Source organism: Melampsora larici-populina (assembly GCF_000204055.1).
Source record: "Melampsora larici-populina 98AG31 unplaced genomic scaffold MELLAscaffold_57, whole genome shotgun sequence".
Classification (NCBI taxonomy): domain Eukaryota; kingdom Fungi; phylum Basidiomycota; class Pucciniomycetes; order Pucciniales; family Melampsoraceae; genus Melampsora; species Melampsora laricis-populina.
Window position 1 is genome coordinate 298,946 of NW_006768821.1, and position 25,497 is coordinate 324,442.

At 37.7% G+C, this 25,497-nt stretch overlaps 8 protein-coding genes across 8 annotated transcripts; 5 read left to right on the forward strand and 3 right to left on the reverse strand.

Moving 5' to 3' along the window:
• Window positions 1-662: 662 nt before the first annotated feature.
• MELLADRAFT_67737 (uncharacterized protein) lies at window positions 663-2,576 on the reverse strand (the record flags this gene model as incomplete). Its single annotated transcript, XM_007416160.1, has 7 exons — window positions 663-958; window positions 1,035-1,144; window positions 1,340-1,526; window positions 1,624-1,751; window positions 1,827-2,136; window positions 2,214-2,354; window positions 2,450-2,576. 7 exons carry the CDS (start codon window positions 2,574-2,576, stop codon window positions 663-665), a joined length of 1,299 nt encoding a protein of 432 aa, XP_007416222.1.
• A 1,240-nt stretch (window positions 2,577-3,816) lies between these two features.
• MELLADRAFT_118012 (uncharacterized protein) lies at window positions 3,817-6,386 on the forward strand (the record flags this gene model as incomplete). Its single annotated transcript, XM_007416102.1, has 4 exons — window positions 3,817-3,824; window positions 4,030-4,063; window positions 4,119-4,185; window positions 4,621-6,386. The coding sequence occupies 4 exons, from the start codon at window positions 3,817-3,819 to the stop codon at window positions 5,670-5,672; spliced, it is 1,161 nt and encodes a 386-aa protein (XP_007416164.1).
• Window positions 6,387-6,750: 364 nt separating this feature from the next.
• On the forward strand, window positions 6,751-8,372 carry MELLADRAFT_73160 (uncharacterized protein; the record flags this gene model as incomplete). Its single annotated transcript, XM_007416103.1, has 9 exons — window positions 6,751-6,857; window positions 6,921-7,034; window positions 7,112-7,203; window positions 7,379-7,437; window positions 7,507-7,592; window positions 7,665-7,759; window positions 7,820-7,875; window positions 7,943-8,092; window positions 8,174-8,372. 7 exons carry the CDS (start codon window positions 6,983-6,985, stop codon window positions 8,028-8,030), a joined length of 528 nt encoding a protein of 175 aa, XP_007416165.1.
• Window positions 8,373-9,109: 737 nt separating this feature from the next.
• Window positions 9,110-11,032, reverse strand: MELLADRAFT_118014 (uncharacterized protein; the record flags this gene model as incomplete). The annotated part of the gene is made up of 3 exons (XM_007416159.1): window positions 9,110-9,665; window positions 9,742-9,853; window positions 9,875-11,032. 3 exons carry the CDS (start codon window positions 11,030-11,032, stop codon window positions 9,304-9,306), a joined length of 1,632 nt encoding a protein of 543 aa, XP_007416221.1.
• Window positions 11,033-12,059: 1,027 nt separating this feature from the next.
• On the forward strand, window positions 12,060-13,856 carry MELLADRAFT_111752 (uncharacterized protein; the record flags this gene model as incomplete). The annotated part of the gene is made up of 4 exons (XM_007416104.1): window positions 12,060-12,135; window positions 12,199-12,526; window positions 12,603-12,730; window positions 13,741-13,856. The coding sequence occupies 4 exons, from the start codon at window positions 12,060-12,062 to the stop codon at window positions 13,854-13,856; spliced, it is 648 nt and encodes a 215-aa protein (XP_007416166.1).
• Window positions 13,857-14,558: 702 nt separating this feature from the next.
• Window positions 14,559-16,026, forward strand: MELLADRAFT_67740 (uncharacterized protein; the record flags this gene model as incomplete). The annotated part of the gene is made up of 6 exons (XM_007416105.1): window positions 14,559-14,634; window positions 14,697-15,017; window positions 15,062-15,232; window positions 15,277-15,505; window positions 15,539-15,699; window positions 15,776-16,026. The coding sequence occupies 6 exons, from the start codon at window positions 14,559-14,561 to the stop codon at window positions 16,024-16,026; spliced, it is 1,209 nt and encodes a 402-aa protein (XP_007416167.1).
• Window positions 16,027-16,499: 473 nt separating this feature from the next.
• Window positions 16,500-18,295, reverse strand: MELLADRAFT_111754 (uncharacterized protein; the record flags this gene model as incomplete). Its single annotated transcript, XM_007416158.1, has 3 exons — window positions 16,500-17,065; window positions 17,201-17,846; window positions 17,936-18,295. 3 exons carry the CDS (start codon window positions 18,293-18,295, stop codon window positions 16,500-16,502), a joined length of 1,572 nt encoding a protein of 523 aa, XP_007416220.1.
• Window positions 18,296-18,646: 351 nt separating this feature from the next.
• On the forward strand, window positions 18,647-20,325 carry MELLADRAFT_111755 (uncharacterized protein; the record flags this gene model as incomplete). Its single annotated transcript, XM_007416106.1, has 8 exons — window positions 18,647-18,751; window positions 18,844-18,915; window positions 19,001-19,108; window positions 19,185-19,314; window positions 19,401-19,517; window positions 19,597-19,779; window positions 19,864-20,103; window positions 20,201-20,325. 8 exons carry the CDS (start codon window positions 18,647-18,649, stop codon window positions 20,323-20,325), a joined length of 1,080 nt encoding a protein of 359 aa, XP_007416168.1.
• Between the last annotated feature and the right edge of the window lie 5,172 nt (window positions 20,326-25,497).

The window sequence follows — 25,497 nt, forward strand, 5'->3', positions numbered from 1 at the left end:
GTGAATTAAATAGAATGAAATCTTGGTAACATCAGTCATATTGAATTGTCTCATTTATCTGTTCCAGCTTTACTTCTTCAAATGTGTACTTCTTATTAAACTTTATTTGTTCCAAATGAACAAATTGTGCAAAACCACAATGCCTAATCATTTCAATGTATCAAAGCTCCTGTTCTTATGGATATTGACGAGTAAATGTGAACCAATATGGTCAAGACCAGGACTTGTTGTAACAGTAGGCTCACTCAGAGACACATTGGTTGTGTATAACAAGTTGGCCACACACACACAATCCTCCTGATACATTGCAATCTTTGTTACAATCTGTCCTCAAGGGCTTCTTGCTACCTGGCTATCTAGCCTGCAAAAGCACTTTTGAAGCAAACACACATACTCTGTTCCTATCATATGTAAAGAACAATTGTTTCACAAACACTGCACAAAAGTCCCTACTGTATACCCATTGTTTCTGATGTCCTAATAATAAATCCAAGTCATATCATACCATTTCTCCAATCAAAAGCTTAGAACAGTTTGAATTTTATTTGACTAGAATAACTGACTGTTCTTTAAAATGTGGTGTCTAGGCATTCCTGTTTTGTTGCCAACAGATCATGTATCCCATTCACACCTCATGAACTTGTACCAAGAAAATACAACTGTCACTTGAGCGCCCTTGGATTATTGTGCCTTGTTTGCTTTGCTTCTTCAATGTCTCTGATGCTTGATAGATCAAATTCAGCAATCCTTTTGAGACTTTTACTTTTGTCCACAAGAAATTCCAGAAAGCTGATGATGATGTTTTGTTGAATGATAGGAGAAGTTTGAATCATGATGAATTCTTTCATGAGAAGATCCAAGTCTTTGTCCTCTATTTCATCCAAAATCAAGTTCTCCATAACATAGAGGTAATCCCATGTATCTTTACTAGTTTTGATTTGAAGATAGAATGGCATGTCTGGTTGTAATATTTTGAGAAACAAGATCAGAAAAAAGCTTGAGACAATACTTAAAAAAGAAATCATACCACTTACAATTAGCCCAAAAAACAAAAACTTTCTTGATGTCTTTTGGATTCCTAGGGGAAACACTAGATAAACCATAGCTGAGTTGTGATTGAAGAGCCTTAAAATGTTCTAATCCACTGCAGACAAAAAGTAAAAAGTTCCAATTAAGCATTGTCATCAAAAGGTTAGAGGGATTTTTTTGGCAGTAAATTTTGATTTTCTGGGCACAAGTCCGGGCCCAGAATTCGAATTTACTGCCAAAAACAATCTGGGCACGCGCCCGGGCACGTGCCCGGATTCTACTTTGTATCCCTTATATATTGCCAACTTACCTATTGTCTAAAGACTTAATATAATCTACAAATTCCTCTTTCAGACCTTGAACATCTGAACCCATCCAATTCTCAAAATGAGGCCTGATATCATCAGGCATCACAGTGATGCCCATGGTAGATATTTCTTCCATATCTATGGAGCTGACCTGAATGGCTTGGATCTCCAAAATTCTCTTGAGGGGACCTTTTGTTTGAAAGTACACACTCATATCTTTAATGAGATGTGGTCACCGTTTATGTAAGTTTAGTCCTTTTTCACAATGACAGGCATGTGGACTCACATGAAGCCCAGTTTCTATACAGTACAGCCTCTTGATCAACAGAGTACTGTCCCTCCAGGCGAATTCCATATTCTCCCATTTTTTCTTGCCCAGTTCTGGTGAAAATGTCCTGTACTTCTTGAGTTTTACTGTTAGAAATATTGGAAAGAAACTCAATCAGAAAGACACTTGTGCTATTCAATCAATAATCTGTGGTTTCATACTCTTTTTGTTTTAGTGCACCAACATGCTCTTTCATTTTAGCTGCACATCTATCAAATACTTCATTTAACACATTTCTTATAGGTGATAGAAATTTATCCCCTTTCTGTTTGAAAACTTTTTCTTCTGCTTTGACTACTTCAAACAAAGTTACCTGAAGTGCTGATGTTGGCATGAAGTCTGAAAGTTGACTAATGAATTTCCAAAAATCTTCTATCTTGTATGACGGTTTATTCTTCATAATCTCTTCAAGGGTTTTAGCCCAAGTTTCACTTCCAGACTGTAACATCTTGTTAATCAATTTAACAGAATCTATCACATAAGTAGATATTCACAAGATTTATCAGTCATTGCTGTTGTTTATCTTATTAATTTGGAATGGTTCTTACCATCATTGAGAGCAGCAGAAGAAGTAACAAAAGGCTCAGAGTTTTTCCTTTCCTCAAGGGTCTTGTCCAAATATACCTCAAGGTTGTCTCTTGCATTTGGTTCAATTGTCCCAGAATGTTTGTACCAACTGTCATGATATGCTGTGGTGAAGGAGATAATAATCCAGTCAAGGTTTCAAATTTGATGGATTGACCAAAACAATCCCAATTCCATTCTCAAGAAATCAAGTACTCACGTTTGTTCAACAGACCAGACGATTCTGTCAAATGGATAGCTGCACTTGCTGAGCAACTCAAGTAACAGATTTGCACAAGGATCTGAGTGGAAAATGAAAGAATCACTCTTCTTGTTGGAGCTGTCATTGTTGGTTTTAAATTTCGAAAATCAATTTAACAATTGGGTGTGAGTTTTTGAGGTCACGTTGATGATGGTTTGAAATGAATGGGATCAATTTTAGATGATGCAGGAACAAAGAGATGACAAGATATGTACCAAAGACATATATATGTACTCAAGATTGATCTCATGTAAAACATATTTTACAATCACGTTTCAAACAGCATTGCGTTGAATTTAAAGCAGCAAAGTTATCTCAAATTGGTGGCCAAAAAAAATTGCAGTGACGATACTGCTTGAAACACTGGATGTTGGGGATAGTGTCTCATAGCATAAGGTGTGTGAAGGACGATTGATTCAAGAAGAAGAGTAAAAAGCTCTGGAACCGCAAGTCTTCCCAGGAGGTTTTACGTGAAAGGACTCAAAACTGGCATCAAACCAATATTTCTTGTTCACAGTGCATCTATTGACGCATGCCTAGGAGTCACATCCAGGGCATACTTACAAAAGTTAGAGGCTCCTTTGATCTTTCAAAGATGAACTTTGAGTGACTGGAAATACACAGAAATGTTTTACAACCAGGATAACTCATAAACTATGTGAAATGAAAAGGTCAGTGTGGTGTGGCCAAAAGTTCCTTGGTATGGATACATCCAAGGAACGGTAAATTTCACATTCCTAAAAACCTAACACCCCAGGAGGTGGACAGCGGAGACACTACCAAGACTACCAACTGTGTACATAAAATGATACCCACATCATGTGGAACAACCAAAAATGAGCTGATCACACAGAAATTCTTTCGATACCCTTGCCCGCTCCGCTGGTATTGTGAGCGTGAAGTACATCCAGACATGGCTTAACATCGTTCCAACACGAACTTTGAAATGAAATCCCAATCTCACATTGAACACTCAAACAAAACGAGACGTAAGTCAGCTCACAAAAATTTGCACAAACGCGAAATAGGGCAGGTCAAGTAGGCCAGTTTTTCGCTCGTTTTGGCCCATAAATGGGCAAAAAAGTGGTCTACTTGACCTGCCCTAGTGATTTGTGATGGTCAGGTTACGGCTTGTTAACTTTTCCTGGATTATCAAAGTATGCAAAGTATATCAATGTGTACGCGCACGAACTGTTGCTCAAGATTCTCTTTGAAAGCTTTGACGGGAAGAGCTAGAAGAGTCTATTCGCGATGTGATTGATACATACTCATATCAACAAGTCTATAAATCGAGAAATATTCTCACCGACCTGATACGGCCCAAGATGCACATGTATGTAAGAAATCTCAAGTCGTGGTGACTTTTATTTTTGTGTTATCTTTTTCTCATCTCTCTTTTTATTTTTCATTTCTTTTCGTATCTCTCAAAATTCTTAATCAGGACCCGGTGCCTGTGAGTTGTTGTACATAAACATTTTGCTGCACAGCCATGTGAATTCTGTATACACTGAATAATGCTTCTGGAACCAAATCTCCAGCTTTTACATCATTAAAGTGCTTGGCAAATTGGCAGTAAGTTTTGAAACCTTTGCGGATTTGATCTAGCCTTCCTTTACTTGCTACGAAGATTGAATTGGTGTCAGCAGTGAAGGATGATCAGATTCATGGTGGCTGCGCAAGGATGAGAGAGAGATGTTTTTGTAACTGTAGTTTAATGAACTGTATTATCAGTTTAAACCAATTGTCTGGACTGCATTGCCAACTTGATTCTTGGCTGTGCTTGTTTGCTTGTACTTGATTTGTTTTACATTGAGCTCAAGCAGTGATTATTAGGATTTCTTGAAAATAATCTTTTAACGATTCCCAATCCAATTTATCAATTTGAATTTGAATGAAGGAATCAATCGATCTTATCATTCACTGATCAGGTAATCAATCCCATCACTTATCATTTCACTATTCAAATTCATTAATTAATCAATTCACTTCATTTCCATCTTCGTCAGCTTTATCTTCACCCATTCACCATCACATTCACCACCACCATCACTATCATCATCATCAACACTATCATCATCCAACACTTCCATCTCGCCTTTTCGTCACGGTGGCGCATTCTTCAAACTCAGATCATTGTGCATCGACCAGCACCAACCAAGGCCTTCAAAACCTCACCACCTCATCATATGCTTCATCTCAACCTTCATCACTCTTTGACTCTTCAACACTCTCATCCGTTTCAAGTCCCGAATGCGATCAATCATCTCATTCTAAACTGAAACCATTCAAACCATCTCAACCGTTCATCATCGAAGAGCCATCAGAATCAGAACATATTTCTCCAGACATTGGACTTGATCGACTGATCTCTCTATCAACTCAGATGCTTGCAAGCTCTACGGCAGCACTAGCATCTACTATCGCAACACGTAGCTCGATATCTTCATTGACCAAAATTGAACATACCCTTGATCGAACCATTAGGACTCATGAACGAACTCTTAGAAGAAGACTTGATACAGTAGAAGAAAACAAACTTAAACTCGATAGTATAGGACGAGAGCTAAATTCGTGGCATGGAGAACATCATAATGTTGATCAAATCAATCATGAAGAAGAAGCAGCTCAATTAACTAAAACCATTGTCTCAGCTGAAAGAGCAAGAATGAAATCTGAATCTTCTCATCCAAGAGAAACATCATATAGACCTTTAGTTTCTATAAGACAACCCAAACAATCTACAACATACTCTAATACACTACACATCAATGCAGATGGATGTTTACCCAAACCTTCAAGTTTTACCAGAAAAACTTCATCAACTCATTCCTTACGACATTCGATTTCACATTTCAATTCGACAACCCGACCTCCTAGTCCTGCTTCATCACTTTTGAATTCTTTATCAATCACTTCACCACCTAAACTGTTTCATAAACGATCCAGTTCTTCTTCTTTTCTCAGTATCAAACAAGACGAAAGAGGTGAGAATCATCATCATCATCATTGTGTTTCTATTTTACCGATTACTGAAGAAGATTCTCAGATTCATTTGTTATCATCTCAAAGGAATCATCAGTCTGTAAATGATTCTTCTTCAACACGTTATCCAACACATCGTCATTTAAATTATCATCATGATTATCATTTCTTTGAATCAACAACTGGTGTAGGAGACTAAAAACCCTTTCAAACAAAATCCTTTTCTTCAAGATTTCATTTCTCGTTTTGTTGATCTCTTTTTTTTGGGGGGCGGAGACGGGAGGTCTTAAGTGATAAGTACTTTCAAATCAAGGAAGAAAAAAAAATTGAGAAATTGATGATCATTCATATCTATGTTTTGTAAAAGAAATGTTTGTAGAATTGAAGAAAAAATTTCATAAAGGATTAACAATTGTATCATGTTTCATTCAAACCTCTTTAATTAAATGTATGGTTTAATCTTTCTTCTTATATATATCTTTTTGGGTTTTCATTCTTAGTGGGTTTCAAGTTTTTTTTTCTTTAATTTGCAAACACAGAAAAACAAGTTGTGTGTTTTTGGTATCAGTTTCTTTGTGATTTGTTTACACATTTAAGATGTATATATATTTCAGGTAGAGATAAAGAAGAAGTTGAAGATTGATTATACATATGCATCAGTTTACTTACCACTCGTTTTAGTCTTATTTTAAAATTGCTTAAAATTTTTTTCTTTGTTGTTTCTTTTCTTTGGCCTTTTAGTGTTTGATTTGATTTCTTTTGCTATACATACATAGATACCTTGATCAAACTCTTTGCCATTCCCATTCAACTTATGTAAAGAGTCCAATTTGATCTTGTCACTTTAACTTATACAAATTTGTTTAGTATACCCAAATTGAAGAAGCAGAAATACAAGTTTTTTGTAAGTTTTTTGAGATGTTCTGTTACTCGTACTATGAAACGCTCAGAAACACACTTTTTGAGGATCCTTTTAAATGGATTGGATTTTGAAAACAACATTGGTCCTTAGCCAAGACTCAACCGGTATGAATCCGATGGTCTATTTCGCGAAAAGCGTGTAGGTAGAAGAGCAAAATTTTGGGTGTTCTCTTTGGAATTCATTTTCCTAAGTTTGGTATGTAGACAGTGGACACACACATGTGGAAGTGTCAAAGATATGCTGAGATATGTCCATAGTCATACTGACGTAATATGTGGAGTGTCAAACTGTATGGTAAACTGCTTGTTTACCCTCTTTCATCTTTACCACTCACTTCGATCACTTCACCATCATCATCATCCTCAACAACATCATCAACTGATTCCAAAAACAGTTCTCTCAAGACTCGAGTCCTTAAATCTAGACACTAGACGCGCTGGACCAATTTGAAGTGTTTATAAAGTTCATATTCATTCCGATCGACCGGTTCATCATTTCTCTGACCCATAAAATCTACAAATTCAGTCATCAAGAGTGACGTTAGAAACCAAGACTTTAAAAAATCCGGTATTCAATTATAATTCAAGATGGGTCAAACCGGTTCACAATTATTACAAGAAATTGAAAAGTCATCAAATTGTACGCTACCCAAGTTTATGATCAAGAGAGGTCTTCCAATATCATTGGATCACTGACTTTTGGATATCTTTTAAAAGTCACCGGTGAAGAAATTCAAAGACTAAAGAAACGGTTTATGAAATTGGATAGGGATCAATCAGGATCGATTGATAAAGAAGAATTCCTTCAGGTTTGTTTAGAATGCTAATTCACTTATTATCAAACTGAACCAAAGTTTCCAATCTGAGTGATCATCCATTTATGACTACCCTTATGACGGCTTGAAATCACTTCATGTAACACTTTTTTGGATCAATAGACGAGATACTGATCAAAATTCATCTTTTCTTTGGCTTTTTGATCAGATTCCAGCAATAGCAAATAACCCACTCGCGTCTAGGATGATTGCCATTTTCGATGAAGAGTAAGACATGTGGTCATTTGATTCATTACATATCTGAGCCAAAAAAAAACGTTGACCTTTATCAAATAGTGGTGGTGGTACAGTCGATTTCCAAGAGTTTGTAGACGGTTTATCCGCCTTCAGTAGTCGTGGAGATCGGGAACAAAAGCTAAAGTGTGAGTGGTATGATCGTACAAGACTGAATCTGATGGGATCATTGATTGATCTTTGATTTGATTGGTGATCAGTTGCTTTTAAAGTTTATGACATGGATCGGGATGGATTCATTTCGAATGGTGAATTGTTTTTAGTCCTGAAGATGATGGTGGGAAACAATTTGAAAGTAAGTTTCTCCTTAGTTCAAATCATTGAAAGTTCATTGACCCAGATCGCTCGATATTAGGATCAGCAATTACAACAAATCGTGGATAAGACAATTATGGAGGCGGATACTGATTGGTAAGAGTCTGATACTACCAATCGAAATTCTTGATCTATAACTGATAAGATTGATTATTTTGAATAGTGATGGAAAGTTATCATTTGATGAATTTAAACAGGTCGTTGCTAACACTGATATCGCCAAACAAATGACTCTAGAGGCTCTATTCTGAATCGATTTGAATTGGTTACTATTTTCTTTGTAATCACTTCATCTAACATATCGTTGATTCTGGTGAGGAAAGCTCTCATCCTGATCTGACTTTCCTTTGGACTTGATTTTTGGTCATATCTATTCTCTCAATCCGATTTATAGAGGTAGGATTATAAATAATATGAGATTGACGGAAGCCAAAGTTGAATGTAAACTCATTTACCTAGAGTTAAAAAACACACACTATCATCATGACACCACCATCTGATAACGACAACAGATGTAGATTATTACTTATTGGGCTGTTTCTTTCAAGTTGAAGAGATCAAGGTGAAATTGAATCGAACATTTCATGATTACTAAATTGGAAACCTTTGGAATTGGTGGTCTAAGCCGTGTGTGATAAGTCACGCTAGAAGTACTCTTCTGGAGTAAGACTCAAGAGCAAGGTCTACATTCTTATTGCCTTCATTCAATCAAATTTGGAGGCTTGTAAGATGTCCACTACCTAAAGAGAACACGCATTCTCAGACTTCTCTTTGTACACTGTGTTGATTAGATGAGTTTAACAGTGAATTTTGCAACTTTTTTGTGCCTTTGTCTTGGGTGCATGCAAGGTATCACATCAAAAAAAATATTCTCTATTTGCCTCATAAATTGAAGATGCATATAATTGCATCCAATGTAAACACATAGTCTCTCAAGCATGTCCAAATAATATCTTAACCTTTGTTGTGTTGCCAAATTTTTCTCCGGGTGGTTTTGGAGCCTTGTACATATGTTATTAGGTTTTGTATAGTTTTAACAACATGTTGAGCTGGAAAAATCCCCAAAAATCTAAGGTATCCTCAGATATAGATTTCCTTGGACTGTGAGTCTGAGGAATTCATCCAAGGCTTTCAACTTGGTCCCAAAGATTGCCTTGGATCATTTATTCAGACATTGCGTCTAAGGCTATTGCCATCTAAGGATACCTTAGATTTTCCAATTTGAGGCATATCTTTGTTTGAAGTGCATATACACCATTTTATCCACAAACACAAATTGATGTAAGAAATGAAACACTGATGAACTGATATTTCAGGTGTTTCAAATCCCAACCAAAGATCCCCACCTAACAACAAACCGCTTGATCAATTTTCTTTTAACGGTCCAAGATATCTTAAAGTCTTCAAGATCTTCAAGCTCATTCAAATACTCTATTCTCATTGATGAACTTCTATTAGGAAAATGTTGATTGGTAGATGCAAAACTTCTAAGGATATGTAGATCAAGAAAGATGATACCAATGGTTAGATTTGGGTTCGTATGAGAGCTCTTGACTGCTGGATGATCGGATTCGGTGGTGAGTAATGTGAGGTATCTCTCGATTCGTCTGTATCGATATCAAATGATATAAGTATACTACATCTAGAGACAGGTAAAAAACTGATCTTTGACCTCATTGCCAACCGAACGTCTCTCCGTACTGCTTTTGTACTTTTCCCAACCACTCCAGTTCGTTTTTGAATGATTGAAGAAAGAAATTTAGTGATCATGAAGCAGATTAGCATTGATGGTGCAACACCAATAGCACCAAATGTAAGAGATTGGGACCGAAGAATCGACTGAATGCCTTCCATTGCTATAGCAAGATCGACCTTGACTTTTTGAACTAGTATGGAAAGGATTTGAATACACTTAGCAATAGGAAGCAAGAGAAGGAGAAAGTGTGTGGTATGGAAACGTACTTTGAATAAGAAGTACCCGGATCAATGATCCGGCTACAGCTGATCGGATGGGAGTCTTTGAAAGCCACACCCGAGAGGATATCATTGAGTAGCTGGGAACAAAGGAAAGTAGCTAAAGAAAGAAGAAACATACCTTGATCTCATGTTCCCAAACTTTCAAGACCTCCGTCAAGTTACCTTCCCTCACATGTTGAGTCATTTCTTGGACCTGTTGATCATCCCAGCCAAACTTCTCCCGACCAAAGTCCGAGGTCATCCTTTCTAACGAAGCAAATTCAGATTGAAGGCTATCATCACTGATGATGGCTAAAGTGCCTCGATCACCGGCTTTCAAGGTCTGGAGTATGTCCTCGATCGGTCTCAATACCCAGCCTGTAATGAAACCATAGAATGTTTCTCGAGCATTAATCAGACTATCATAAATCTTTTGACGATATGAGTAAGCTAATTTGGTGAGCGTGTACGATGCAATCGGTATACTGATCAAGATGGGCCAGTTCCGGGTTATGAAATTGGGTGGCAATATGTCAATGATCCGATCTTGTAGACGCGCTTGTTGCAAAGGTAAAGTTTTCGTCAAAAGCTGGCTCAGTGATTCGTCGATTTGTTCCTCATCAGATGAGTCTGGTTGCAGATCAAGAGGGATCAGAGTACATTTCATATCTTCAACTAAGATGTTGAAGTGAGTGTTGATGTCTGCTTCTTGGGCATCGAGAGGGCCTACTTCTAATTGACGTTCAAGCTTATCAAACGATGAAAGGAGGTATCCAATTCGTTCAGCCAGCTCGGTTCGAATAGATTCAAGTTGCTTCCTTTTCTTTTTCGATTCATGCTTGATCAGAAAGATTGGAGAAAGCTTCGAGAGAAAGTCAGGCCGTTCGCTAGAGTTAGTTGAATGGAGTTGAGGAAATAAGTTCGATAGGAAGACATGAGGTCTTGATACTACTTGTGATAATCCATTCAGAAAGGTCGGTCTTGTTTCTCCTGTTGCCCTTGTTGACGTGATAAAGATTTGACGAGATAGATCATAAATTCGATTCGGTAAGGTTTGCAAGAAGTAATAAGTCGCTTGATGAGGATCTTGCTCGACTGATGACCAATATTCGATATGTTCTGATAGACTGAAGCTTTGATGAACAAGAGTATGTATGATTGTTGAGAAAGTGTTGAGAGTGAGTTGTTGAATGTGAGTATTTTGGTTGATATCGATATCTGATGACTGGTGATGGTTGATCAGTTGAGATTCTAATTCGTATGATAGTTTCTTGACCTTCACTTCAGCAAATGACATTCTCGTGGTAGTGCCAGTGGGCTTGATCGCTTGATATGTCGGTCTTGAAGATTTGGTGAGTTGTATCGGTTTCAGATCTTGTTGTACATGATGACGATGTGTTGGTCGATCGAGTTTGACAGATAAGTTCAGTCACTTTTCCTTCTATTTGGACAAAACACCAGAATCAGAAGGACAGGATACCTGGTACTATCAGTGGTCAACATCCTAGCTATGTAAACAGTCGACCAATTATGCAATTCCTCCAACTTCCAGTTCCACTTCTCCTTCTCGAAACTGTGAACCCAGGGCAGAAAATAAAGTTTACAAGGAACATTTCCGCCTTGGTTGTGGGACGACATTTTTTACATTGGACCTCACGCATCTTTCCGTGGTAAACTGCAGAGTACCTTTCCCCTATTTTTGCTCCGAATTCCCGCCAAGTGTGGAGAAACATTTTTCAGAGCATGCTGAAGTCTTATCAAAACTGGCTGCTTGTTTTGTGGACTATCTCCTCTTCACCGGCAGTGGGATCTTTTTTTCGAAACAAGTCATAATGTTGCATTTGCCGCACAACCTTAACCAGCGTGGCCGGAGTTTTTGGATCCAGATTTATTCCCCACAAACAAAAGCTATCTTGCATCGTCTGATATTATCTGCATGGCATGTCCATCACAGCCTGAGTGATTTTGGCCGCAAAATGGGACAAGCTTTTGTGACTGTGTTATTCAAAAGAAGATTTCAAATTTTCCACTCTTTTCTTACCTTGTTGTCAGGCCAACCATGAAAGTTTCAAGCAACAAAATTTTCCTGTTGTTTTGTTTTCCTTTAATCCTGGTGGACTTGTGCAGCGCCAGTCCCTACATTACAGACTTGGAGGGGTCAAAGGCAATAAGTGAGTAGACTTATAACTAGGATTTTAATGGAGAAATTGATCAAGAAAATCTGATGGTTCATGAGGTACATTCATCTTACCAACAAAGACTATTGCAAGATCTGGTATAAATATCCTGGTTATGGTCAATCAAGCACACAACATCACCTTAAGATGTATCTGGGGAAAAAGCTTGAAGAAAGACAAAGATCTGAACCATTCTTCAATTTTCTTTCCACTGTACATGATGGTATGTCATATCTTCAGAATAGCAACATATGGAACATACCAAATTGATAAAACCTGAATAAAGCCACATCTTCCAAGACAAAAGCCCTTGGACTAATGAACATCATCTTGAAATCTGACATCCAAACTTGGGCCCAACACCTTCAGGAAATATTCAAAGAACCCCCACTAGGAGAGATGATTGCATTCTGGAAATTTATCAGTGAGCTTTTGTATTTTATGCCAACATCAGCCCTTCAGGTGACTTTGATTGAAGCCATAAAATTGGAAAACCAATTGGGTGATGAGCAAGGCACAAGAGTTTTGAGGTCTCCACGTTTAGCCTTGCTAAGAGTAATAAGGATAGGTGGAGCAAATATGAAAGAACATATTTCTATACTGAAGGAGGTCAAGTAAGTTGTTCTCAAAGTTTCCACACATCATGAAATCCATCGATTCAATAAAAACACATTCTTCTCACCTTGAAAGCAAACCTGAAAGAGTCATAGATATCTTCACAAGGGAAGAGCAAGATAAGTTAGGAGTACATAGAATGCACCTAGAGGGTAAATGGTCCTCCTTTGAGGAAGAATTGATTTATCAACACTGGGCTTCTTGTGAGTCATTATAAGCCTTTTACTCAGCTTCAATGCAACTAAAATGAAAAACATTTGATGTTGAGGCATGAGCATGTACCTATGTGCTAAGGGTACACTCAAGAGAATTCTTGAAATTCAAGTCATTCAAGTCAGTTCTTTAAAGTTAGAAAAAAGAACTTCTTTGGGAATTCCTTCTATACCTCATGAAATAAGTCCAGTTTTTTAGCATTGGATTAACTCACATGTTCAAGATCTCACAAAACAATTGGTAGATTATATTTACAGTTTGGATGAAAAGTGGGTCAAATGTCCAATCTACTCAACCATTTGAACTACAATTACTGACCCTTGATTCTTTTTTCAAGAGGAGTTTCAGAATTCCTTGATTACCAATCAGAAACTGATTTTGGTTTTGTCATTCACGGAGTTTTCCATCCAAGAGAGGAGAAGAAGATCATAATCTTTTGGGCAACTCGTGCGTGTTCTATTCTGATCAATTTTTGGATGTTGAATATCCTATGTACTAATTAGAATTACTATGACTTCTCAACAAGATATGTCTTTCTATCTTGAAGTGAAAGTAAGGGAAGATACAATTGAATGTTTCAAATGTATAGAGAAATTGATTTTGCAAGGCAGTATGGAAAAGTTTCTAAAAATATGGACTCCTTTGAGATTCCAGGACAGTTTGATTGTCAGGTTGTTGGGATTTTCCCTGGGACAAACTCAAATCAGAATTTCTGGAACAATTTCTGAGTGATATTGGGTAGACCATTACTTTAATTTACTACATACATTACAACAACAAAGTAATTAGATAGACAAACAATCCAACTAACGCAGTATTTCCATTCATTGTACAAAGATATTCCAAAATCAATAAGACACAATTGCTCAAGTTTTCTGTGTTGTTATCAAATAGGAATGAGTGGCTAAATAGAATTGACGTGCATTACCTTGAGGGGACGGTCTCTCGAAGTTCCTTGTGAAAGACCATGATCAATATCTGTTGTCATTTTTTTGGCGAGATCACCCCAGGGATCTTGCTGTTAGCACGGCACGCAAGGTGAAATATTCAATGAAACCGGTGCTGTTGAATGTTTCCGGCAAAGGATCTCAGCGGATCACAAGCAGCAAAATGTAATTTAAAATGATTCCAATCTTTTTCAACCTTGAGACTGAAGCACGTGATTTTCACTGCCGTGAACTCGAGGTTTGATACACGGAAGGTTATGTTCAAAGAGTTTAAAGATGAGAAAAAATAAATCAAAAATGCTTCAATATCAACTTCTTGCAATGTGCGCGGTATCTTATCCGATCGATTGAGATGTTGGGTCTCTTTATAACACACTGCTGGTGATATATACTTGATAGCTTGTTGCATTTTTGGTATCTTATCAAATCGATTGAGATCTATATTCAACTTTTCAATCAAGTTTGGCTCGCAGCTTACGTTTACTTGTTTTACCGAATATAATTGTTCCCATAAATCGACATCAAGGTGATTTTTGAGTAGAGATTTGGCTTCAAACTTATCTTCATTCCTGATCGTCTAGGATGCAAAAATCAATCAAGAAACTCATCCTATTCTTTTTCGTTCAAGTCCTTGTCTATATATGTGATATCGGAACAAACACCTTGGCACATCTTAGGTTATCTAACTCCCTGAGGCCACAGTTTGAGCTTACATTTGCAGAAGGTTGTTGGCAATATTCTAAATCACTCGATCACTGTATATCTAACTCCATTAATTGGTTTTTTAACAGGACCTTCTTCACTTCTTTCAAAGAACAAAGGAGCCTCGGTTTTGGATCATGATCATCTTCCAGTTTACAATCCCGTCAACATGAAAGAGAGTCTAAAAACTTACCTGGAGAAACCTCCTAAGGAACGGAAGGAACTGTATCCTTTCTTTGAGATGTGTAAGAATCATTCAGACGTTTCCACACCAAAAACCAATCTAACTAAGAACATTCTTACGAAGCTCAACCTCAGAGTCATAGGACATACACAAAATTAATCAATCAGATGTTACAGTCAGAAAGAGAAGCTTGGGCTGAAAAGATTCAAGACCTCTTGAAATTAGAATCAGCAAACGAAAAAATAAGCCTATGGAATTTCCTTTTGGAGCTCATCAACCATATGCCAACTCAAGCTGTACAGGTCACTTTGATGGCAGCTTTGAAGGAGCAAGAAAAGTTCTTCATGAGAGAAGGCTCGGTAAATGAAGACATGGAAAAACTTTTAGATGAGGTAAAGCTTAAATGCGTACATGAGATCAAATATCATGCAACCTCTTTGAAAGGTAAGATGTGAGTAGCTCATATTTTCATAATTCCCTGTACCTAGACCAACCTAAATTGATGTCATGGGATCACGACACCACTCGCAGCAAATCCGATAGGTTCCAGAATATCTTTACAAAGCAAAAACAAGAAAAACTTGGAAAATATAAAATGAAACTCGAACAGGAATGGCTCCCATCTCAAGCGAACAACTTATTTGAATACTGGGCCACACGTGAGTACTTCAAAAGCCTGACTTCAAGCAGACACAATAATTAGCTCACATTGATTACTTTTGGATATCTGAAGATATGGATGTTTATCTTAAAGTGAAAGCTTCCTTTAAAGCCAACATCGAAAACCAAGTCGTCCTAATAAATTTGATCCAAGCACGACAGAATAATTTTGAAAAAATCAAATTGGTTCCAGAGTTTGAACAATGGATTGCATCACAAATTGAGAAATTGACCCATGAATTGATAGATTTTATTAACACCTTGAATGATGAGTATGTTCGACAAAATTAATTGCTTCTAAAGAGATGCAAGCAAGAATTGACAATTCTCTTTCAAAATGGATTTGTGATTTCTAGAGAAATTATAAAATTTGAGAGCCTTCAATTACAATTAAGTGATGGTTTTGCAATCATTGGGAGTTGGACTCCGGGACAGAAAAAGAAACTCTTGACATTTTGGTCAAAGAGTGAGTAGTGTGGCAATTTTTTTTTGAAGACTAAAATCATACTAATCTCCCTAAAAACTTCATCAAAACAAAACAGATATACCTTTTTATCTTGAAATCAAAGATACAGAAGCAAAGGAAACTTGGCTTCCCAACCTCGAAGAATTGATTCTACAAGACACAGATCATATGGAAAGTGTTATACAAGATTTCCTCAAGATCCCAATTCCTTCAAACTCTGAAGAGTCTACTTTGGAAAGATTTCTTAAGTTTCATGTTGAAGAAACTCGCGCTCAAAGTGTAAAAAAGATGTCTGAAAGAGGTTTACAATATGGCACAACCGCATGAAGGATTGGCTAATGCAAATGCTCAAAGTTGTATAGTTTACACATATATGTACATGGAATTTCTCCTTATCATATTTCATTGTTCTGCCACTATGGTAGAGTAAAATCACTTCTTTCTAGAAGTTTGATGACCCCGTTAAACTAACTTGACATGATATCATTTGACCTGATGTTGATGTACCAAAGACTGGGCTGAAAGTAAGGGTACAGAGTTCAAAAGGGTGTACCAAAAAATCTACTTGATCAAGTCGAATTAGGTGGTTTGATGCTTCCACTATCCATGACAATGCCCGATAGTCTCATGGAAGCATAGTGTTTGAATTCCATCAGTGTACTATTGAGGCGGGTTAAGGAAATAGAAAAGCTCTCAAATTAACTTTGGGAAAGCTCTAACTTCAAAAGATCACCTACTGTACTAGAAATGGAAGACCTATATTGAAGTCATCTATGATACCTTTTGGATATCACTGCAAGTCAACGAATCGATTTCTTCTTGGTAGATGTCATATACCTAGTTTCAATCTTAGTCCTTAATTCAAAATCTCCAGATTCAATTAAATAATCATCAATCCTTTGTCTCCAACCGATCCATTTCTCCGACTTTTGTTTGTCCAAAAGATTACTTAAAACCCAAAGATATTGTTGTTTCCAATACGTTTGAAATTTGGCATCGAATCCATTCATAAGTTTTGATAATTTGCTTAAACCTTCTTCATTTCTTTTTAAAATCGGACATCCAATTCTATCAATCAAGATTAAACTTTGATGAATCCCCGTTTTGGTTCTAGAGTTTTTAGCAGTTTGTAAAAGAGTTGTGAATGAACGAATCGAAGGTTTAATGGTAGGAGCTTTAGTCTTGAGTTCGAGTGTAGGTTGAGTTTCTAAGATTTGATCAGATGAGATTTGATTAAAAGTGATGATGAATCTCAATGCAGATGAAAGTTGATTAGTTTCCCAAGCTGCTTGGATAGCTTTATCTAATGTATCACTAGTAGGTTGTAACTTTTGATTATTCGATTCGATCATCCAAATCAATAATTCTAATTCGTTCCAAAAAAGAATCTCAATAACATTATCAGAAAAAAACAAATAGATATAGAAGAGTCAAAAAAAGGGCGACTTACTTTCTACATCTTCAATCGCATTACATTTTCCCATTGCTATCATTACCAAACCACAATGAACAAAATCAAGTGAATCACGTTTCAAGAATAAATCTCGATCTGATCTAACTTGTTTCCAAACCTCACAAACCATTGAAAACTTTCTCATCTTAAGTAAAATCCTTAACAAAGAACAAAACGAACCTGAATCAAAGCTTAATTGATCATTTGACTTTTTTAAAGCTGATTGCCAAGGTTTATACTTTTGAGTCGAAAGGTTTATGTTTAATTTAGATTCTAATATCTTGATTGCAAACTCTTGATCATGTTCATGAAAAAGTGTAACGAATGAAATCGTCGCTTTTAAATCTAATTCTAAAGTATTTTCTACCCTTTTCCAAATCTGTTTTGCTTTTTCATGATTGTTGGATGAGATTAATGGTTTAAGGATTTCAGTAATAGTAATACTATCGATAGTTTTAGGAGGTAATTTATCAAATAATTCAAATGCGATTTCAGTATGACCATGATTAATTAAACAATGTAAATAAGCATTTGTAAGTGCATTATTTAAAGTTGATCTTGATGTTGATTGAGCTTGTGACCAAATCGATTGAAGTCTTTCTAGTGTGATAGTTTTTGAAGGAGGACATTTAGCTAAAGCTGAAAAGAAAGTAATAAAATATTTCGTATCTGGTTCAATAGCTCTTCGTTTCATCTATAATATCAAATCAAATCAATCAAAAATATCAGTGATCAAGTTGATTTGATACCAATCTGAAGAAAGAGAAATTCACAAAACTAAACTTCAAGAAACAATTTATAAACAAATGAAAACCTTTGAGCATGAATAAGATGTTGAAATAATTGAGTCCAAACAGAAACAGTAGCCACTTGAATGGAAGAAGATTTAACTAATTCAATAGCTTTATCTAATCCTCCATCTTCTCTTTTACAAAGTTGTTGAATTCTTATATTCAATTCTGATGGATTATTAGCATATTTCACATAAATCGGAAACGGTTTCTTTGGTTTTGATGTTGATGTTGATTTGAAGATTGGTGAGAGCTTGGTTGGGTTTTGGTTTGGAGTTGAGATTGATGAATGGTTTCGTTCAAAAGGTTTTGGTTTGATTAATTTTTGGATAAACTGTTGATTGAAGTTCATCTTGTTTTTGGTATGGCGGTTGGGTATTTTGACTTCCAACTATCCAATGATGATGATATGAACTATCATCAGTTTTCTTCAAGTTTTCTTGAATTTCTTTTGTCGATGAAATAGATTTGCAGCTTGTGAATCGAAGAAAAGTTGAATGCAAGCTGACACATGTAACTGAAACTCGTTATTAGCATCCCAGTATGTAATATCTTATTACATATGTAGTCACTAAAATGTTATACAACACCTTCAAGTTCAAGTCGGATCTTTTTTTTTTTTGAAAACTGTTCACTTCCAAATATCAATTGCAAAACACTTTAATACCTTCTCCAACAAACGATCAACTCTCAACCCAAAAAAATGGCTGATCACGGTATCCTTCCACTCGGTCAATCACCAGATACAACCTCAGTAAAACTCAATCGAAAATATCATGTAAAATTAGAACAAGAAAAAGTGATGGATGTACATCCAATTTTACAACTTGAATCATCATCCCCCCCAAAAAAAAATGATTTGATGACTTATTAAAAAATTTTATATTCATCTTTTTAAAGGTTGCTGCTACTGATTTTCCTGGACATTGGCCTGGAGAATCAAATGCATGGGATTTATCAGAATTTAAAAAAGTAATCAAGTTTCATCAGTTTCAAAATCAAAACATCACTGATTGGATTTTCTTTTTGGACTTTTTTGATTTGATTGGAAAGCTAGAATTTGAATATCAAGATCTCAAGATTATCATCTTCTGCAATGGAATTCGATTTAGTAGGAGTAGATGCTAGTATTGCTAATGCTTTACGAAGAATCATGATCGCTGAGGTAAAGGCTTTCATCATACCAATCCATTTTCTTCAAGAAGATCAGGATCAATTAAAGTGGATGTTTTTTTTATTAGGTACCATCAATTGCGATTGAAGATGTATTCGTATGGAACAACACATCACTAGTACATGATGAAGTTTTAGCACAAAGGCTAGGATTGATTCCTTTGAAGGTTGATCCTAGGAAACTAGATATGAGAGGCCGTTTGTCACCTTCGAATTTGACTGATTTTCAACCAATGTATGATTGTTTTTTAAAAGCTCACTTCAAATTGGTTTGATATTTACAGCTGAAGGCGCAACAGATATGAATACATTGGTATTTAAACTTGTTGCACGATGTTCAAGAAATCCAAATGTAAGTAAGACAGAAAAAGATCCATCAATCTTATACACAGATTCAGATGGTCAGTCACTTCTTTTTATGATGATCATTGATTTCACTCAGAATTTCCACTAAGCGATTGATTTTTTCTTTGATCACAGTCACTTCTGGATATTTGGATTGGCAGCCAAAAGGTGATCAACCAGCTTTGTTTGGAAGTCAACCGCCCAAAGCAGTTCAAGATGATATCCTATTAGTTAAGATGAGACCAGGTCAAGAAATCTCAATTGAGATGCATTGTGTCAAAGGAATCGGAAAAGATCATGCCAAATTCTCACCGGTTGGTAAGTGTAACCAAATCACATGGCCTTTGAAATCCTCACAAATGAAACTCATTACTTACTCAAATTTTCAATTCTGAAAACTAGCTACGGCTTCTTATAGATTATTACCACATATCATCATTCATGAACCAATCTTAGAACCTCATTGTGAAAAATTTACTTCTTGTTTTGCACAAGGAGTGATTGAAATCGTTAAAAACCAACATGGACAAAAAGAATGTAAAGTTTTAAATCCTCGTAAAGATACCGTTAGTCGTGAAGTTTTAAGACATCCTGAATTTGAAGGTAAAGTGAGTTTAGGTAGAGTTAGAGATCATTTTATTTGTAAGTCTTTCCTTTCTTTTTCGTCTGAGTCTTCTAATCCATCTCAATCCATAACTGAATCTTTTTTTTTCCCTTTCTTTCGTTGGTTACTTTTAAGTTAATGTTGAATCAAGTGGAGTTTATCGTCCTGAAGAATTACCAATCGAAGCATGTTTAGTTTTATTACAAAAGATTCGATCAGTTAGAGTTGCACTTGAATCTCATACTGAAGATATATCTTGAAAAAAAAATTACATCAAATCTGATTGATTGAATGATGATCTTTCCCTTTTTTTCTTCATCCTTGGGTTCATTGAATTTGCTTGATTTTTGTAATTCTAGACTAAAACAAATCTATTGATTAATCTTACATGCAAAAAGAAACACAAAAGGGGAGAAAGATTGTTTACATATACTGTGCAATTGAGATTTTCAGACATTGGGCTGGAGAGATCTTCCATTTGGTGAAGGCGAGGTTCTAGACTTGCTAATCTGTTGGGTTTGTTATATGTAACCTAACATAAATACCATCCTAGCTTTCTCTCATCGCATATCATACTTTGAGAATAAGCTGGATTCGGGATGGCGGCCGCAGGCCGGCCCGGTTTTGCGTGGGTCGGAAAAACTTTTCTTCCTCACGCAAAGACCGGGACCAAAAGAACCCTTTCGATTTCTTCATCGCTTAATATCTTTCAAATAACTAAACAATCACCCCTCCTGACATGCCCCAAAAGCGTCCGCCGGACAACGGCGATGACGATCCGAACCCCCCCCCAAAAAAACCCGGCCTTAAACCGATCGAACGAAATGGATTCCCTGATGTGCGAATTAAGATCCTCATCAGGAGGTGCCCCACAAAGCTCCCCATCGAACGAAGGCCTAATCCAGATTATGATCAAGATGATGAATGGTTTTGAAAAAACTATCAACGAACTCAATTGTACGATCAAAGCATTACAAGAGGAGATTCGACTGCTTAAGGCCGAACGACCGACTGCTCAAACGAAAACTGCTCAATCACCTCAAACGTTACCTGCTAGACCCAACGCTTGGACGAACCCCTTCCCAAAGGCTACAGTTAAGGCAAACCAGACGCCGAAAGCCCCTCCTAAGAACTCAGAGATCAATGAATTTAAAGTAGCTACATTGATTATACACAAAACTCAAGGAACCGAACCGTTCAAAGACTACTCAAACCTGGCCATAGTACAGAAGATCAACTCGGTTTTAGAATCAATAAACGCTAAAGTAAATGAAACACCAGTCAGAATCAAAACCGCAGCTATCATGAAATCAGGTGATGTCCTCATGACGATGGCTAACCGATTGATGAAAAACTGGCTCCTCGAAAACAAGCACAAGTGGACGAAACTTGCCCACAAGGATTTCGAAACAACCCAGACAAGATATCCGATTCTTTTCAACTATGTCCCAGCTGAAATCAACGTTCAAGAAGCTAACTTCCTCATAAAACTAAGCGATCAAGACGAGATTCCCCTCAACACTATACACTCAGCCCGATGGATCAAAAACCCTGCGGACACCGGGAAGAAACACGGTACAATTGTTATAAATTTTGTTGATAAACTTCTCGCACACAAGATTGAAAAAGGAGGACTGTGCTTTGATGGAAACAGATTTAAGAGTAAAACTTATGTTCAAGGTCCTACCATGTGCTTCAATTGTCTAGGCCTAAACCATACTCACTCTACATGCAAATTCACCGCTAACTGCGTAAAATGTGGTGACACCCATAATTCCAAAGACTGTGCTAACAATGATGTCAGCCAAAATTGCGCCCGCTGTGTGAATTTTGACGCACAGAGAACTAACACTAAGATTGACAGATTCCTACCTAAATATGCCCATTCTCCCAAAAGCCTCTCTTGCCCTCTAAGAAACACTCACTTCCAGATTACCACCCCTATAATAACTGAAGATGAGTTATAATAGCCTTGTAGAAACACCAAACCCAGCACCTATGGACGACGATGACCCTACTCAATTTTTTGCTCCGGAACCTCCGACCCAACTAAACAATTTAACCATCCTACATTTCAACTGCAATAAATCCCAACACATCACCCTAGAAGCACTCACACAAACTCAATACTCAATACTAGCCCTTCAGGAACCATGGTTCAATACCTATACTCGCTCTTTCCCAACACACGAAGCATGGCACTTAATCTCAGCCTATGATTACCACCCAACCACCTGGGAAGACCGGCCCAGAGTGGTAATGTATATTTCCAAATCAGTCCAATCATCCCAGATTTCAATCCTCCCTAGCTCATCTGATATTATACTAGCAGTCGACATCAAAAGCCCAAACTCACAAACCCCCCAGCTACGGATAATCACTTGGTATAACCCCCCGAGTTCTCTCAGAGGATTAGCCACATTAGAAAGATGGCTCCGCCTACACTTCAACCGCCGACTCCCATCCATAATCACAACAGATTCCAATCTTCACCACCCCTACTGGAACCCACCTGGATACAATAGAACAGATGCTCTAGCTAAAAAACTCCTACACATCTGCGGCAGCAAAGGCCTAAAGCTCGCCTCCCCCAGAGGAATTCCGACCAGATACTCCTCAGGTACATCACCCACAACCATCGACCAGTTCTGGGTTAGCTGGAACCTCACGGAGAAGATCTCAGAATGCAAAGTGATGAAAGATAGCGTAGCATTGGATCACTTACCAGTAGCTATTGCCCTTGACCTACAATTCATCCCCCCAATCCTAGAACACATTTCGATTAAAGTAACTGACATTGACCCAAATATTTTCCACGACAGAATCCGACAAAAACTTTCCTTACTCCCACCAGCGTACTTGACAACAGAGGACATCAATACGAGTACAATCCTTCTATCTAGGATTATTCTTGATGCAGCTCACGAACAAGGTAAAAAAGTCAAAACAAACCCAAAAAAGTACAAAGCCTGGTGGGATAAGGAGCGACTAGACCCGATCCTCAAAAACCGAAACCGCGCAAGACGCTGGATGCTCAGATCAAACCTCCCCGAAGCACACAAGTGCTATCAAGAATGGCAGAACTTCTTCAGAAATCAAGTTCTCACAGCTAAAGCCACTCACTGGAAGAAGTTTTTAGCAAGCAGCTCTGGAAACACTACCTTCAAGGCCTTCAGATACACGAAGACGGCAATGTCAGGCGAAGTGGCCCCTCTCCTCCAACCCGACGGATCGGTCACCACCGATAAGAACTCTCAGGCCAGACTCTTGTTCTACGGTACCTCTGTTGCTCATATTGAGGCCGACCTTACCGATATCCCCAACAATCAACGTACCCTTAACTACGACGCTCAATTCCCTCATCCAATCCTTGAGACAGACGAACTCAGACGAATTGTTGAAAAATCCCCAAACAAAAAGGCAAACGGTGGCGACAACCTCTCCAATGAACTAATTAAATTAGCTCTTCCGGCAATAGAACACGAACTTTGCAGGCTCTTAAACGCTTGTTTCAGGACTGGCTACTTCCCAAACACTTGGCGCTCAGCAATCACGATCATAATCAGAAAAGCGGGTAAAGATAACTATTCCAAACCAAACTCATACAGACCGATAGCGCTCTTAAGCTGCCTAGGAAAGATTCTGGAAAAAATCATTACCAGCAGAGTGACGTACTGGGCCGAAAATTTTAAGGTCATCTCACCTTGCCACATGGGTGGAAGACGCCAACATAGCACTGAAGACGCTTTGACTATTTTACTATCTTGGATCAAAGAAAAATGGCGCAACAAACAAGTTGTAACAGCTCTATTCTTAGATGTCAAATCGGCGTACCCGTCAGTACATTGCGAAAGGTTAATGCACATCCTCCATAAGAACAATTGCCCTCGATACCTATCTCATCTCATCCAAGGATTCCTCACGGAAAGAACAACAAACCTTCGCCTACAGGACTTCCTATCAGAAGCTTTTACATTAGAGAATGGATTGCCCCAAGGATCCCCACTATCGGTCATCCTTTATATCATCTATAACTCAGATATACTAGGAAAAAAGGTCCCCAATCCCTTGTCAAACAACTTATCGATTGGATTCATAGACGACATAGTCCATGTTGTTGCAGCAAATTCTTTTGACGAAAACTTACATCTCCTCAAAAATTACGCCGATCAGTCACTAACGTGGGCCAAAAACCATGGTGCCATTTTCGATAAGAAGAAAGCGCAGTTGATGCATTTCACAAACAAGAAAAAACCCACCTTCCCTAATTTCCTATTTGGCGACACCTTGCTACAGCCCAAACAAGAAGTTAAGTGGCTAGGCCTGTGGTTAGATCCTAAACTCACCTTCAACAGCCACATTCAACATGTTAAGAAATCTGCTGAATTTACGCTTCAACAATTGAGAAGAATTAATAAATGCTACTCAGGACTTGCCACAAAAGAAGTCAAGAAACTTATTGTCTCAATACTACTACCCAGAATTCTTTACGGTAGTGTAGCATGGCTGACACAGAAAAACAACAGCAAAGGTTCCAAAATTCTGAACACAATCCAAAATGCGGCAAATAGAACTGTGATCGGTGCCTTCAAAGGAACATCAAATGAAATGATGATGCACGATGTCTACATGCCACCATTCACATGGTACGCGACGCGACGACACCACAACTTCCTCCTTAAAAGACTCTCGGCACCCGATACACACCCTACAAGGTTATTCATCAAACACGAACTAAACACAAATCCAAAGACGAGCAAAGGCCCAATCCAGGATGTGATCAACAAGGCTTCCTTTGACTCTATAGACAAAAAGAACATTGAAACCATATATCCCCACCCGATTGCTCCTTGGATCAACAACATGGGCGAAACCTTTAACCTAGACTTATCAAGAGAAGAAGCAACTAAATGTGTACCGGATCAAGTCAAGTACGAAGAGACGATGAATGAGGCACTGGTGATTTTTACGGATGGCTCTGTAACTCAAGAAGGTGGAGGTGCGGCAGCGGTACCCGAGTCGATCAGCCGGGCACAATCAGTCACTCACAACGACAATTTTTCTAACCACGAAATGGAGTTACTAGGTCTCCTCCTTGCTACCGAACTAGCAAATGAGCGCTTTCAACATCAACGACCCAAACCGAAGAACGTAGCTTTTTTCAGCGACAATCAAGGAGTAATTCAGTTAGCGCACAACATACCAAGAGCATTGTCAGGTCAACACCTCCTCCTACAAATCAGAGCTCAACTTAGAAAACTGCCCGAAAATGTAAAAATACATTTCTACTAGACTCCAGGTCACGAAGGAGTAGAACTAAATGAATTAGCCGACCAACTCGCTGGGGAAACTGCCAAATCACAAACTGACGCAATGAACTTACAAACCAGCCTGGGCAGTCTTAAAAGAACAACCAAAGAAAATACTAACGC